The sequence below is a fragment of the Manacus candei genome, unplaced genomic scaffold, assembly GCF_025592945.1.
Source record: "Manacus candei isolate 608988 ecotype Guabito, Panama unplaced genomic scaffold, ASM2559294v1 h1tg000017l, whole genome shotgun sequence".
Taxonomy (NCBI): domain Eukaryota; kingdom Metazoa; phylum Chordata; class Aves; order Passeriformes; family Pipridae; genus Manacus; species Manacus candei.
This window is the reverse complement of record NW_026138065.1, coordinates 15,254,780-15,271,198: the sequence shown is the minus strand read 5'-3', so window position 1 is coordinate 15,271,198 and position 16,419 is coordinate 15,254,780. Positions and strand designations below refer to the sequence as shown.

The 16,419-nt window shown below is 39.0% G+C and overlaps 2 protein-coding genes across 2 annotated transcripts in view; both read left to right on the top strand.

The window, feature by feature from the left end:
* Window positions 1–16,419, top strand: part of RHOQ (ras homolog family member Q) — a 175,496-nt gene that overhangs the window by 83,677 nt on the left and 75,400 nt on the right. The window lies entirely within an intron of this gene.
* On the top strand, window positions 54–4,939 carry CRIPT (CXXC repeat containing interactor of PDZ3 domain). The gene is made up of 5 exons (XM_051782924.1): window positions 54–169; window positions 1,020–1,085; window positions 1,489–1,543; window positions 2,210–2,313; window positions 3,642–4,939. Exons 1-5 carry the CDS (start codon window positions 154–156, stop codon window positions 3,704–3,706), a joined length of 306 nt encoding a protein of 101 aa, XP_051638884.1. The 5' UTR covers window positions 54–153; the 3' UTR covers window positions 3,707–4,939.

The following is a 16,419-nucleotide window of genomic DNA, read 5'->3' as shown; positions in this document are numbered from 1 at the left end:
CGGCAGCCCCAGGCCCTGAGGGGTGAGGGGCGGTGGCGCCGCTCCCGCCTCCGACCGGGATCGCCCGGGGCCGCCCGGCAGCGGAAGGCGGCGGGACCCGACGCCAGATCCGGGGCGGTGTCGGAAGCGGCGGCTTGTTGTGGTGGGGCAGAGATGGTGTGCGAGAAGTGTGAGTGCGGGGGACGGGGGGTCCTGCCCTGCCCTGCCTTTCCTTGCCTTTCCTTTCCTTTCCTGCGGGGGTCCCGGCCGGCCCCCGAGCGGAGCAGCAGCTGCGGGTCCCGGGTTGTTCGGGTTGGACTCTGGGCGGCGGCGGTTCCGGGAAGGGCCCTGTGTGAGCTGTCATTCCACGGGCAGTGCCTGTGGCACGTATTAGTGCAGCATAGTTTAGATGATTCTGGTCTGTATCAGGAATAGTGTGGCCAGCAGGACCAGGGAGGTGATCGTCCGTCTGTACTCGGCACTGGTGAGGCCGCACCTCGAGTGCTGTGTCCAGTTCTGGGCCTCTCAGTTCAGGAAGGATATTGAGGCGCTGGAGTGGGCCCAAAGAAGAGCCACGAAGGTGATGAAGGGTCTGGAGCACAAGTCCTACGAGGAGCGGCTGAGGGAGCTGGGATTTTTTAGCCTGGGGCAAAGGAGGCTCAGGGGAGACCTCATCACTCTACAGCTACCTGAAAGGAGGGTGTAGCCAGGTGGGGGTCAGCCTTTTCTGCCAGGTGACTAGTGACAGAACAAGAGGACATAATATTAATCTGCGCCAGGGGAGGTTTAGGTTGGATGTTAGGAAGAATATCTTCACAGGAAAGGTGATTAGACATTGGAATGGGCCACCTAGGATGTGATGGAGTCACTGTCACTGGAGGTGTTTTAGGGAAGACAGGACATGACACATAGTGCCATGGTCTGGTTGACAGGGTGGTATTAGGTCATAGGTTGGACTCCATGATCTCAGAAGTCTCTTCCAGCCCAATTGATTCTGTGATTCTGAATTTTTTTTTGCTTTGTAATATCTCCTTACATAGGCGAGAAGAAGCTTGGTACAGTGATCACTCCCGACACATGGAAAGATGGTGCAAGAAACACTACAGGTAACCCCGGGGAGGTTTAACACTTGTTTTTGAGGTATTATAAAACCAGTCAGGCACCTGAGCTATCTTATCATATTAAGGCTAAAATGTTACATTACTAATCAGATTAAATCTTAACTCACATAGTTTCCCTCCCATGCTGATTCAATGCATTGGCAATTTATTACCTGGAACTCTTCAGTATTGAATTTGTCTGTTTGGGTTTTTTTTCTGTATGGAATGGTGATAGACAGAGTATTTAAACAGAGTATAAAAGTGTTCCATTGTCCTGCTCCCTAGTGCTATGCTGTATGTTTTATCTCTGTGACTTGTTTTGCACAAGTGTAAAAGCTGTAAACTAAGCTTTTTAAAGTATGCTTGGAACTGGGAAATTAATTCATTTATGGTTTTATTCTTTCTGTAGAAAGCGGTGGCCGCAAATTAAATGAAAACAAGGCATTGACCTCAAAGAAGGCAAGGTTAGTATTTAATACTGATTTTGGCTACAAACATCCATTAACAAACTAACTGAGGCCTGTTTCCTGCACATCTGGGCAACTACTCAAAACTTGTCCAAAATACACTTTAAAAAACCCCAGTTGTGGGGATTGTGATATTTTATTAGTTGGTAAAAATATGTCAGTACATATTTCATGAGGGCTTTCTGCTCAGTCATAGAGTGTGGACAAGTATTTTACTGTGGTTCTCACTGGAATTGCTGGAGTTTGATGCTTTTGTAGGAGAGAAGCTGGGAAGGCTTATTTTCTGTGCTAGATTGCTGGTATAATCTCTTGAGCATTTCCTTAGGCTCCAAGGGACTTCCTGTTGTGCAAGGGAGCAAGATGCTGCTGGAAGGTGTTTAAGTTCAAAATCACGTAGTATTTTAATAAAAATACACATTTTTAATTCTGCTTTTGTTAAGTTTATGTCTGTAATGCAAGAAATTTCTCTTAGTAGGGAAAGTGGGAGCTTTTCTGCATACTCTGTGCAGCCTATTAGAATTAATCCTTGTATAACACATTTCTAAATTAAAGGTTTTGCTGGAGTTTCTGACTATGTCCTCTGGCTTAAACTTTTTAGGATGAGGCAGAAGAAATACTTAATTTCAAGGTGTATAAATACAATACTTTTCTTTTTTTTCCCAGGTTTGATCCTTATGGAAAGAACAAGTTTGCAATATGTCGGATCTGTAAGAGTTCTGTCCATCAGCCAGGGTCTCACTATTGTCAAGGATGTGCCTATAAAAAGGGTGAGTTTCACTGAGTACCAAAATACCCCAGTTTGGTTAGAAACTAGGTAGGAAGGGGAACACTTGAATTTGTTTTGCCTTACAAACAGAAGGCTAAAATGAGATTATCAGATTTAATTGCTGTCTTTGACTACTAATAGGAAGGCACAGAGGACACAAAGACTCTTCCGAGGTGCACAGTAACAGAATGAAAAACAATGTACACAGGTTAGAATGTGGAAACTCCTAATTACATACAAGGAAAGCAATTTTTCAGTGTGAGGGTGATCAAATACTGTACCAACAGGCATCACCAGAGGTTGTGGAATCTCTACAGGGAGGTATATTCAGAGGATGACTTGAGCCAACCTCATCCAAATTGGTTGTGTTTTGAGTGGGGCAGGACTAAAGACTGCTGGAGATTCCTTTCAACCTGTGTAATTCTGTGATTCTGATTCTTCTAAAATGTTTCTGGTATCAGAACCAGTAGATTTGAAGAATAACTCTAAACTTAATCTTGGCAGTTGCATAGGAAACTGTCATCTAGCAAGTTTGATTTTTCTCAGGTTAAAAAAAATTAGATTTTGTAAAACTCATTTGATTGTTGCAGTCTCTTTTCTGTTCCCTTCTCCCCTCTCCCCTTTTTATAATAACTGAATCTAAAACTCTAAATAGTGTTCTCAAAAAAAAAACCCAAAACAAAACAACAAACAAATCCCAAACCGAAAACCCAAACAAAAACTACCCCTAAACCAAAAACGAAACACTCCACACTCATCCACCTCCCAAAAAAAACTCCCACAGAACAACCAACTTTTAATCTTGGTAAAGCAGTAGGCTAGTTTAAAAAGTAGAATACCTAGGGAATAAAAGAGAAAGAGAAAAAAGTAAATTTCTGTATTTTCTTCGCCCTGCTACTTTCTGTCCATCTCAGGCCTTGGTTTGGCTACAGAACTTAAAAGGATTAACAATACACCAATTTTACCTGTTTGCTGGATGTGAGCCTTTCCTGGCTCTTCCAGAATTCCAGCAAATTACAGAGGCTTCGGGCAGTGTTGTGAATCATAATGCTCTCAAAATAGAGCTTACTTTCTTGAGTGGCAGTATTACACATATTACACTTTCTTGAGTGGCAGTATTACACATATGCTGCAACTACGAATATGTATTAGAAGTCATAATATGACTTCTAATTTTGCAGTATCTGTTGAGAAAATGCACTGAATGTCAATAAGAGCTCATTTGAACAATTTTTAAAAAAATAATCTTTACCAAAACATAGCAAATGTGTTTTTGAAGAAGACTTTAATAATTTTAAAATAATTTACACACCTTTTGTGTGCTTATAGGCATCTGCTCAATGTGTGGCAAGAAGGTCTTGGATACAAAGAACTACAAGCAAACTTCAGTCTAATTGTATCGAGTAGTCTTTTTATGAACTTTAACTTCTGTGTCCTTGTACAGTAACTTTTCCCTAAAATAATTTGTGAATAATACTTTTTGGAAGAAAATGCAGTTACTTGGAATGAGATGAGAGATAAAGACAGCCTGATGGTTTGCCTAAGAATGTACATAATATTTGATTCTTGTTTTAGCATTAATGTTAGCTAATATTGAGAGCTAATGGTTTGCAGCAACTGATAAAGTTCAAAGGGAATGAGAAGATCCTGGTGGATAGGTTGAAACTATGTTACCATCATAAGAGAGATTTTTGAGATTAACACTTTTATTCTTTTGGCCTATCACTAGTCTTCTGCTTGTTTCATAGTTATATTTTATAGATGCATAAAATATGAGCTTGTTATCACCTCATTAAAATATCTTCATTCAGTTCTATACCTATAAGTTTTTATAACTACTCTCAGCCCAAACTATTATGTCCATGCTCTTCAGATCTTAATGCAATTGTCCTGTTGAATTTTGTTTCTGCCTACAGTACAGTTGGTTATATCACAAACTGTTAAACTGCTGAAGCCTTCTGAGTTGCCCTGCCAGTTCTTTCTTTGTCATTGTTGTGGTTTAGCTCCAGCCAGCAACCATGCCCATGGAGCCACTCTCTCCCCCACCAGCAGAACTGGGGAGAGAGTTGGAAGGATAAAAGCTAGAAAACTCATGGGATAAGGACAGTTTAATAGGGAAAGCAAAAGGCACGCACACAAGCGAAGCAAAACAAGGAATTCATTCACTACTTCCCATGGGTAGGCAGGTGTTCAGCCATCTCCAGGAGACCAGGGCCCCATCACGTGTAACAGTTACTTGGGAAGACAAAACACCATCACTCCAAACATCCCACACTTTACATACTGAGCGTGATGTCATAGGGTCTGGAATATCCCTTTGGTCAGCTGGGGTCAGCTGGCCCAGCTGTGTCTCCTCCCAACCTCCCATGCACCCCCAGTCTCCTTGCAGGCAGGAAAGGCCTTGGCTCTGTATAAGCCCTGCTCAGCAATAACAGAAACATCTTTATGTTTTCAACCCTGTGATCAGCACAGATCCAAAACACAGCCCCATTCCAGTCACTGCAAAGAAAACTAACTCTACCCCAGCCAAACCCAGCACAGGCAGATCATCTATCCCCTCATTAGCCTCCAGGGAGGCTTTATGTGTGGCATCTGGTGGCCCAAGGCAATAAAATAATGAGCATCAATTTCTAAGTGTCTCAGTCTCATCATTTCCTAATTTGGCCTGGCTTTTAGATACCTAGTTTGAAACTTACCCTTGAATTTGATGATATAACTGCTTATATACGTGTCAAATTTGAAAGCTGAAAGCAGGCTGCCTTGTCTTCAGCACTGGTTTGATACAAGACTTGAAGTGAGCATCTCTGAGCATGAGAGGCTACATACAATTCTGCAGTTCTCTTGTCCTTTGCTTAGTTTCTACACAAGAAAGCAAGTTCTGTTATGGAGCATAGTAAGTGTTCACTTTGCATGCATTTTAAGGGGAAAGAATGGCACTCCTTAATTCATGGTGCCGTTTCAACTAGACCTATTTAAGTGTTTACTCCTCCCAGCAACCTTCTCTTGGCAGTCTCGTGCTTTTGCAATTTCCTTTCAACTCTTAACAGAAAAACTATCAATGGGAATTTCCCTGTGAATATGTTTTAGGTTTCCTTTTGTTCTCATATTTTTACTGAGAAAACTGCATGACTACTGGATACTGAAAAATTGCTGTTCTTTCTATGGGACCAAAAGAAGAATGTTGTGCATATAGTTAAACCACCCTGTAGTTGCACTGTGAGTAGCCCTCTAAAGGGGGGTGTTTAACATTTCCTATCACCCTTAATTATGCATTATTAAGCATTTGTCACCTACATTTCTTCCAAATGTGTTAGCTTCCTGCAGTTGCTACAGGGGTCATTCTTTTCAGCATTTTATATTTACTAAGAAGCTTTGTCAGGATAGTGGAGTTGGCTGAGTTTTCCAAAAGAAGAGAGGAATGCTGCTGCTTTTCACTTTAAAAGCTTCATTTATTGCAACAATTGAATGGAGGTACGTGGATTAGCTAGCTGGTGATATCTTGGTGCTGGCCACTTGTTTCCAAACACATCAAGGAATTCCAATATTTGTGTATATCTCTATGACGCATCCTTTGTATGGGGGAAAAGAAAATGTTTATAATTGGCTTCGAGCTTTGCAGCAAGTGCTTGTAAGGAGTGTATGACAATTGCAGGTGGCAGATTCTCTGATATTCTCTGAATTCTTCACCCTTTATGGGTGTGTGCTGTAGAATTGACTGATTTTTGCTATTCTGTGAATAAAACTTCTTTTCTTGTCTTCTTGAAACTGGCCAGTAGCTCTACTTCAAAAGCATGACATTGTAATTCTTTAATACATGGTATGAATTGAATGTTTATTGCACTCTGTAAATATTGGCACTGAATGAACTCTTACCTCATTTTGTAACTGATTTAAGAAAAACAGGGATTTAAATAATATCCTTTGTTTATAATTATTTTGTGAATCGAGCTTTTAAGCGCCTGTACTCTATTACTGGGCAGCTGCTTTTGCATGTTAGAATGTATTTTTGTTGTAAAAGGAGGATGGGGTTTGTTTTGGTGGGCTTTTTTTTTAATGGTGGATACAAAGAGTGTTTTGTTTTTCTAGGGATTTGTACATGCTCAGGATCTTCCATCTGTAGCCCTCAAAGCTTCTTAGCCTTGTGAGAGTTTCAGTTCCTGAGATCTATAAAATATGCTGATGTAACAGTCAATTTTCAGAGAAACTCATTTTCCAAGTATTGCTTTGGAGTCTCATTGCTTTAAATTTAAATCACAAGCCATCTCCTGAACGTCTGAGATGTACCACTGTTCAAGGCAGTCTTGGCAAAGAAGCACTTAAAGGTAGCTTTTAAAATTATATACGCCCTCCTTATAATTGAATTGTCATATAAAAGCATATTGTTGCTACTGAAAATGTTTTGTAAGCATGGGACGCCTTTCCTGAGATATTGTGCAGTGAAAAACAAAAGAAAATTTGTAATGGAAAATTGCCAGTTTTGTTTAATGTACTGAAAAGAACACAGTAATATTCCCAGATGATCAGCCTGTCCTCTAAATCACAGGTTACATAAGAGATTTGTGCTGCCAAATTTAGTAGGATTAGAATTTTCCTCAGTACTGCTGAATTCCTATACTGTCCTTGCTGTTCCTGCATATTCGTTGGCCAGAGCTATTACTGAGCTAAGTATAAGCAACATTTTGGTGCAGATTATGGAGAGAAAATAACAGGTTAGCTACAAAAATGTTGCTGTGCCTGTAGCAGCCAATCAGATGAAAACTGAACAGGAACTATTGATCCTTCTTGTGTCAGGGTGTTCTCACATTCTTCCCTACGTTGTTTTGTTTTTTTAATCCTGCTCTTCCTGCTGCAGAAGCTGGAGTCAGGACCATCCAAAGACAGCCATTTGGCAATATGGTTCCAAAGCATTAGGACTGTTTTAATTGTTTACTTGTGGAAGTGTGGTGGCGTTTTTTCTTGTTAGGTTTATTCTGTTCCTTCATTATCAGAAGAATAACAAGAAAGACTTTGTCTTATATGTCAGGGATGTCACTGAACCTCTTTGCATTCAGTTTTTCTTGAATATGACCCAGTCTTGCACCACAACCATTTAGCAAAACAAGAGATACACAAGCTTCAAATTCTAAGTCTGTTACACCTACATGCTTGTTCTGTTATCACTCCTATCATCAGCACATCTCTCTGCACTGCCTGAGATTGCACAAATCTTCCAGTTCTGTACTAGCTGAACATTGCTCCACCCAGAGGTGCTTAAGCCAGGACCCTCTGCCAGTCTCACCATCATAATTGTGGGCAAGAGTGATTGAGGCCTTTGTATTATTAGTGGACATAAGAGGTATGTGCAAAAACTAAAAAACACTTAAGCAGCTGCTCAAAGTAGTACAATGAACCATGTTGCTTATTTTCCTAATACAAAGTTGCAAGTTTCCCAAACACAGAAAGATTTCCCAGCAGGAGAGATTCATTATTCATTGAAAGACAGTAAGCCAAGAGCCCAAGTTGTGGCTTTTTACATCTGGAATGACAAAATTTGGTTTATGATAGAGCCTCTATGCTGAGAATAAAGATTCTGGAGCTAATAAAGTCTTTTAAAACCCCCTCAGACAAGCCATTGCTTTCCTTGGATTGAAACTGGGCTTCCTGATCTCCTGTAAGTATGTATGGCCCAAAGATGGGCCCCTTTCTGTCCTTTGCCTTGGATGCTGGAGAATCCAAGAGTGGTTTTTGGGATGTTGCTGCCCAGGCACTGACCTACCAGTTGCTTCCTAGAACTGTCTACTCTGAACACTGGCTCAGCATGGAATCATGAACGTATCTCTTTTGCTTGGGGTTTCTTACCAGATCACTGGTTTAGAAAAAAAAGGTGGCCAGGTGCAAAATGGAATACTGGTGGCAGGAAACTTCATCCTGAATATCATGAGAGAATGAACACATTGCTGCATCACAACTGAGGTTGCTATTAAGCAAAAATATTTTTGCTTTCCCAGTAAGCAGGACTGGTTGAACAATCTGAGCAGGCATGATGACAGCTCTTACAAATAACAGAACCAAATGTTTCTTTTAGTGAGGATTATAGATGTGCCTCATGTGAAGACCAGTTGGTTTTGAACCTTTTGTCTTCCTTCCAAATGTGCTTTTATGGAGGAAGCTGTCATCTGAAATTCATCAGAAACTGATTTTTCATCAGCCTTTATGGATGGGGGACATAGTTCACTTTGCAGAACTTGCATGAGGTATACATGAATTCATCATACCTGGCTAATGCCTGCAGAAAGTGTGAGGTCACTGTTGACAAAGAGTGCTTACTTTGCCCACTCAAGGGCAACAGGAACAGCTGTGTTGAAGGAACCTGGAAGAATTTGAAATCTTGCCAAGCAACCGAAGAAAGATCTGAGTGAAGTGTTCTCCATGTGGGTATTGCTAGTAAAGATTACTTTGTTACATGGTTCACAAAGACACTACTGACACTTTTTTTTTTTTGCCTTGATACCATTCATTTGTGAAAAATAGCAAATACATTTTTCAGGCACTGCTCAATTGGTGAGCAAAGAACTACCTAATTAAGCAGACATTTTCAGACTGGCTTTCTAGTAGAAAACTTCTAAAAACTACTCCTTCCTTTCTGTCTCTCTCTTTTGCACTAAAAGATGTGAACTGAACTTATCAATGTTAGTGACTCATTAAGTGTAAGCGCTTCCAGCAGATGCACTTGCTATATGCTCATCTGCCAAGTGCCATTGGGAAAACAAACGTTGAGGAGGTTTTTTTCCTGCCTCATCATGGTTATGATGATTAAATACCAGTACTGTTAACTGTTTCAGGTCCCATGCAAACAGATAGAACTCACAGTTGCCATTTTCTACTGGCTAATGGGTCTCATCACATGCATCTTAACTATATCATAATCAGCACAGTCCAGGAAATCATTACTTGCTGTTAATTTTCTGCTACTCCTTTTGCTGCCATAGAAGGTAAAGATTTTAAGTTGATACAGCTCCCAGACTGTGTCACGGACATTCACTGTTCTGGTATATTTACTACTGTTCAGTAACACAGCAGTGCAAATATGTGTGACAAAAGGGATGGCTCTCAGGGAGTTGGCATCTAGCCCAGTCCAATTGTCATCTTTTATTGATTAAAATATTTAAATGCTAATTAGATTAAGCAAAGACTTTACTCTGTTGTCTTAAATCTCTGTCTTTCTATGGGAGGCTTTTGAAAATGTGATGACATGACATTTCAGTGAGGAATAGCTTTCATTTTATGACTTCCAAAAGCATTGTTTTCCTAAAGGATGGGAAGTAAGCAAAAGTGATAGAAGGCAACAGTTATTCTACCAATCTTCAGATTTGTTTTCATTTGTTTGTTATGAGGCTTTCAAAGAAATCTTTAAAATATCGGGCATATTTTGTATATACAGTGTTGTCAGCCTGAATTTGAAGCGAGCCTGAAGGGGGGGTTTCATGCACTCACTCCGTGTAGCATCCTGCAGTGCTGTGTTGGAGACTGAGCAGAGAAGCTCCATGTACCCATCCTGGTGGTAGGTAAGAAAAAAAGTATCTGCTAGTGAAGGCAGCAGAATTCAGGAGTCAAAGTATTCAAATTTAGTGTCTCTGACAGATTCTAAAACATTACACATAGTGAACTGCGTGAGTGAATCTTTGAAGCTTCTAGGAAAGCTGTGTAGAGAACAGCAAATGCAATTTATTTTTTAAGTTTTTGCTAGTAATATTCACACCCTTTCTTTTTTTTTCTGTTTTATCCAGATTTCCTGTTATAATTAATTCTCTGCACCTGCCTAACATACAAGCATATGTTATTAGGGAACTTTGGGTAAGTGCAACATTGATAGTTGCACTGAGGAAAAAACAGACAATCGGGTATTATGATGCATGAAGGAAAAAACTGCCAGTTTTTAAAGACTGTCACATACATTCATAATAAAAAACTTTTAAAATTATTTATCTTAGCTAAATTAAAAACAAATGATCATGCAAATATTAAGGATATAAACCAGTTTGCAATCTCCATACTTTTTTATTCTATAAAATATATCTGAAGATTTTGCTGGTTTGGTTTGGGTTGAGTTTTTTTCAGAAACAGCTAGGGGCCATGGACAATTTTTAAGTTTACTTAAGCAAATAATTAAAAATTTAAATCCTTTCCAGTATGTGACTATGCATGGCAAGGTCATGAAGATTGTTTGGAGGTGAATATATAGGTTAGCCAGGTTTTGACAAGTGTGCTTGTCACACGCAAGCTGTGAAATGCAATTTTATAAGCACTGCTCTACCATAAAGTGCCCTGTGTTCTGGCTTTATTCCTGCCTTTATATTGGCAATGAAAAAAATCAGTGCTTGGATTGAGGGAGGAAATGGTAGGACTAGGAACAGTAAAACTGTGTGGAGCACAAGTGCACACTTCTGTCACTGAACACTCGATAAGCATTAACTTTCCCTTACAATCCCGCAAAAGGCAGATAAATAGGAGCTGCTCAACTGATTTGTCCAAGGCTGCTGAGGAGGTTGGTGTCAGATTGGGGTTAGAACTCAGTAAGAAAAACTGCAGATTGCTAGGAGATGGCTTGTCTCTGTGTCTTTTGTGCATGCAGTACTTTTGATACCTGGATGATCAGTGCGGATTAAGACAGGAGTCTGACACAAGAATTTGCTTTAGTGAAGTTAGTTTGAAAAACAAATAGAGCATAGTTTTCTTATGGGATTTTTTTCCCCTGGAGGTCCATTCAAACAGTTTTCCATAACATTTTATGTTACAGGTTTCATCACCAGTACTTAATACTTTGGGCTATACAGCTGATTTATTTGTGTAAACACTTTCTCTGTATAATGGTCAGCTTTCAGCATTGATTAAACTTAGGCAGGAAATTTGATATTTATTGAGTATTTCATTCATAAAACTATCAGTTCAATTTGTTCTTATTTGGACACCTATGGGTTATGATATCTTATCTCAATTATGCCAAATACTAAGGCATATCTAGGTTGTTGTAGGGCATTTTCTCAAGAAGATGGGTCAACAGAATTACAGTGCATTGAAAGTGTATCTAAAAGTACATTTGCATGTGAAAAATGTTATATTTATAAAACTGGTCAAACTAAGAATACAGAAGAAAAAGCAGGTATTCAAATAAATCAATAATCTGATAGGAAAAAATCAAACATCTATAAAAGATAAAAATTTTATTCAAATTCAGATCAACAGTCAGATTTTGTCACTATTCTTGATGTAGAATGGTATCTTTTTCTCCCAGTATTGCTCCTCATTTGGTTTAGAGGTGCAAATATCTAAAGGTAGTTAGGGACCTAATTCCCAATGAATTTATTTCATTGAGAGTGGGTGCTCACTACAAGCTGTGTAATAAGGTACTGCACAGCATGAATAAGGTACAAAATGTGACATATCAGAACAAGTAGCATTTTTTATATACATCACTATCTGATTTACCATTACTGCAGGTTTATTTCCAATAAAGCTTTAATAAAAATTCAGCTTGCTGCTAGTGGGTATATACTGATACAATAGCAGCTAATTTTTTCCCTATGCATAAGGATCTGGAAAGAGATTGGTCCCAGAGATCTTAAGAAACAGCATCATGTTACTTTGTTGGTTGTGTGTTCCCTTCAAAAGAGGCAAACGAGACTTCTGAGCTGGAATTTCTAGCTAGTGATAAATAAATTGCCTTCACTGGAGGAATGAGGCAGTGTGTGAACTGACGACTGAACATTTTCAATATGTTGAAACAGGCTGATAGTGCAGTACTGATATACATTGCATGGTGTATCATGGCATGATACAGTATATCATTCAACACTTTTCCAGTTTGTCTTAGAAAATTGCTTTAGGTTAAGGAAAAGGATTAAAAATATTTTTGAGGGCTAAATAAGTACAAGTTTGTCCTCTTCTTTGGATTCTGCAGGAGGTCCCGTAATATTTCTATGTATTAGAGAGTTCTGATTTCAGGATGTAGAAGCATTTGTGTAGAGGAAAGGGGTAGTTCTGAAGGAGAATGGCTCTCCACAACCACATATCCATATTTCATTGAGGTCCATTTAACCAAATTTCTGCTACTGACTTTTAGATATGTGCACATAATGTCCTCACTGTTTTCCAAGTGGGCCATAAATTTCAAAGGGCAGCTGTTTCTGAAGCGCTGTGGCATGTTTGTCTTGCCATACCCACTGGGAGTTTTAGCTTGCACCCTAATTCTGCCAGCCAGAAAGGATAGAGGACAGTGGAGAAGCAGATTACATCAATCTTGTATCTTCTGGCTGTTCATAGGCTGTCTGAGGAAACCTGGTTTTTTTTTTTTTTGATCAAGGCATCTTTTAGAAAGTATCCCTTAGAATCCTTTGAAATGGGGCAGAATCCTCAAGAGCAAGGCTTAGGGGTATGAGTCCTCAAAGATGTGTGATCATCCAGCTCTTACTGAAATTTAGGTAATGCCTGTGTGTCTTTGGGAATATGTAGTTAAGTTTCTCAGTTCTGGGAGTGCATTCAAAGAAGGCTCCCAGTCCCATTAGCTTAATTAGTGAAATATGTGCCTCACATTCTGCAGCCCAGCAAATGGTTGAACCCATTTGCTCCTCCCCTCTAGACCAGTTTTTATGAGGCCAGAGTTATACCAGCACCGACTGATTTTAATACATGTAGTTTATAAATGTTGTTACAATCTCCTAAAGTAAGCATATGAAAACCTCTGCTTTTTCTGTGACATATCTGTCAGCCAAAACAAAAAGATCTTACTTTACCAGTGTGATCTATTTCCAATGCATTATCAACCTTGTTATCACAATCATAAAGCAACCTCCATTATCACAGTGCATTTGTTGTGGTTAGAGTAGGAATATAGTCAGGTCACTGGTAAATGCTATTTTTGGCTTTGGGGTATATGGACCGTTTTTTCAAGTGTAGGGAGTATGCTCATTATTTGATAGCCTCAGGCCCTTCAACAGAAAGGTGAGTTCCTCTATTGTGAGCAATCTTCTTTTTCTACCCAGAAAGAGGCACCAGTCTGAAAGTTACAGGTATCCTTGATTTGCTTACAAAACTAATCTGGCAAATACAGCAGATGACCAGCAGGGCCATCAGCAGCTGCCAGTAAAATATGTACACATTGTAGATAGATCTACCCTTCATACAGGCCTGATCTTCCTGCCAAGTCCCTGCCCACTGAGAAGTCTGGGCAATAGGAAAATATTTGCAGCATGCCCATGAAGCTATTTCAGTTCAGGGTGAAGTGCCAGCTTCTCAATTAAGTACCTCTCACAGAGAACACCCTCTTGCCAATCTCTTTCTGCTTGTAGATGACAGCGAGTGTTTTGTGTGCAAGCTTTCAAGAAGTCCAATTCGGAAGTGCTGTCACAAAAGATAGGATTTCTGTAGCATGAAACAGACACTGTAAACACTGAGCTCCTAAACTGTGGTCTACAAACTTGCATGTCTTCCTAGAAGTACCAGTAGGAAATTCAGAACTGCATCTGAAACAAAGCATAGTAGTTGTACAGGTAAACAGTGTACATGTAGAGGTACTGATGCTAAGGAGCTAAGAAACTTCATTTTCTCCAATATCAGAATAAAATTACCTTCAACATTATGAAGGATGCCATGCCCAGGGAACAATCATCCAGTTCATGAAGTCAAGGTGACATTTTAAATGGAATTTTTGTTTTGACAAGCCTTTTTATTCATATAGCTGGGTATTTTACCTGATTTTATTCAGCTAGTAAAACACTACCTTCGTATTCCAAATGTTTTTCATATATTTGAATTTTAATTTGCATGTAAGCATGGCTTAACACTAATCAGGAATAAAAAATAAATCAACTCTTAATATCAGCTACTTTTTTCTAACATCATAAAATATAAACATTAGAAATCTGAATAAATACATGCCAATTAAGTGATTGCATATGTAGAGAATGTATCTTACTGATAATCAAAAAGAAGACCTAAGTTAATGTAGAGGCTATGTGCTGCTGCAAATGAACACTACATTGCCAATCAATGAGAATCCAACTTTTTTTGTGAAGTAACAAAAACATGGAAATGGAAAATGATAAACTATTCAAATCAGACATTTCATAATTGAAACATAATTAAAATTATTAATCAGTCTATTTTCAGACATGGTTTATGTGTGGATTTTTGGTAAGGAGGAAGGCAGGAAGGTATATTTTTGCACATTCCAAATCATTCAAGCTGTAAAGAATTCACACGGAGTTAAGTACTGGGGCCATGAACAGAGAAGGCTTTAGCTAAGCAGCCTGTCTATAGAAAAAGTGTATGGCTGAAGGAAAAAAAAAAGGAAGTTCTACTGGATAGAAAAAAATAATTTTTAGCTTAAATGTCATTCTAGCAAATAAATGCAGCAGGAGTTTCAGTTGTGGAAGGATCTCAAGATTAAACCAGTAAATGTAAAACTTGGATTAAATTTTTGTGACTCCAGGAAGAGATACTTCCTTGATGTAGCTTGCATAGTGTTTGCATGAGCAATACTTGCACTATGGTAATTAAATTCAGTGGGAATTATGAATGCCTAAAGGAGAGCAGCTGCTTTACCCCTTACAAGGCCATCAACTTTCAGCTATCTAGCTACAGAAATAAATGTAGCTCTGTCACTCTTGGTGGATATCTAGAGTGACCAGCTCTGGACTTCTTTATGCCACAGATACAGCTACTTTCACATTTCATCTCCCCCAACCACCTTCTTAAGAAGCTACTGTTTCAAATATCCCTTTAAGGATGAGTATTTTCTATTCTGGTTTACCTCGCTGGACTGTAAGAACTCACAGCAATATTTTCCTCCTTTATTATCTTTACTATTATCTCCATTTTTATTTCCTTTTATTCAACACAGCATCTAAGACTCTGAAAACCAGGTTTTTTCCATAAACAGCTGGAGGATAACTAACGAAGGGTAGTAAGTGATATTTATAAAGGGACAACCTATGGTCATCATCTCATCATGATCTTCATCAAGGCAGCATCACTACATGTACATAGAAGGACAGAGATGAGCTTTTACTGGAAAGGAAATATCTGACTTTAGAGCAGAAAACTCTGCTCTAAAGTGATTTACAGTTGTAATGCAACAAGTGAGTCATAAAGCCCAAAGAGCCAAAGAGAAATTTGCCAAATGGGAAATACAGGTGTACATTCCAGCCCTTGAAAATGGCCTTAATGAAGAAACCTCCAGTTAACCTGTGGAGTTACTCTGAAGACACAGTTGTTCTAAGAGAAAGTGGGGGTCTGCACCCAGACCTGCTCTTTCCTTTTCCTATCCAGTACCTTTCCAGTCTTCATCCTTGCACCTGATCTGAATGTTGTTGAGATTTCATGAATTTGAGTTCTGGCCGGTTTCAGTCCCAGTCACAATGTGATACATATCCAGGACTAAGCTTGGTTTGTCTAACCATTTGTTCTACTGGTTGCAAATCAAGGCACAGTTACAGGCCCTTCTAAATATGAAGTCTTAGAGTACTTAGAATACACTCAAAATATAGAAAAAAAATGACATGGATTTATTATATAGAAAAAAAAAAATCAAATAAATTCTCAAATATCAAACTATGCCAAGTTTACAAGTAGTGAGTGTGCTGAGGTGAGGGGATGGGAAAATAGCTCTCCCATGCACAGGGCAGCAGTAGAAAAACCTCTTCCCAAGCATTTGAATTACAATGAGAGTAAAATCAAGTTGACACATAGAGGCCATGATCCCCAAATGAAATGGGAGTCACAGCGAAAGCACTGGATAAATCATTATTTTTAGTTTCACAAATAAAAGCCCAGAAAGCAGTGATAAAAAAGACAGAAATTTTCCAGTATTAGAGAAAGTAAGCAGAAGAAGATGTAATTTATTGGAGGAGATTTTTTGAGTAAAGCAGTTTGTACATTTTCCATAATGTACCTTTCTTTTGTACGTATTTTCCCCCTTCATCTTGTCTCCCATTTTTGTCATTAAAGTCCTTTCCTTAAGTAATTGCTGCAGTACTCCCTAAAAAATGCTTTTACCAATTATTAGCAAAGTTACAGTATTATCATAGCCTTAAACTGGCCAAAGAACTGAACATCTTGCCAGGGGAAAAAT

What these genes read in the sequence shown, in the direction of transcription:
- CRIPT (XM_051782924.1), top strand. An exon ending in TGGTGCAAGAAACACTACAG is followed by an intron (nt 1,086 to 1,488) that starts GTAACCCCGGGG and finishes TTCTTTCTGTAG; the next exon opens with AAAGCGGTGGCCGCAAATTA. An exon ending in TTGACCTCAAAGAAGGCAAG is followed by an intron (nt 1,544 to 2,209) that starts GTTAGTATTTAA and finishes TTTTTTTCCCAG; the next exon opens with GTTTGATCCTTATGGAAAGA.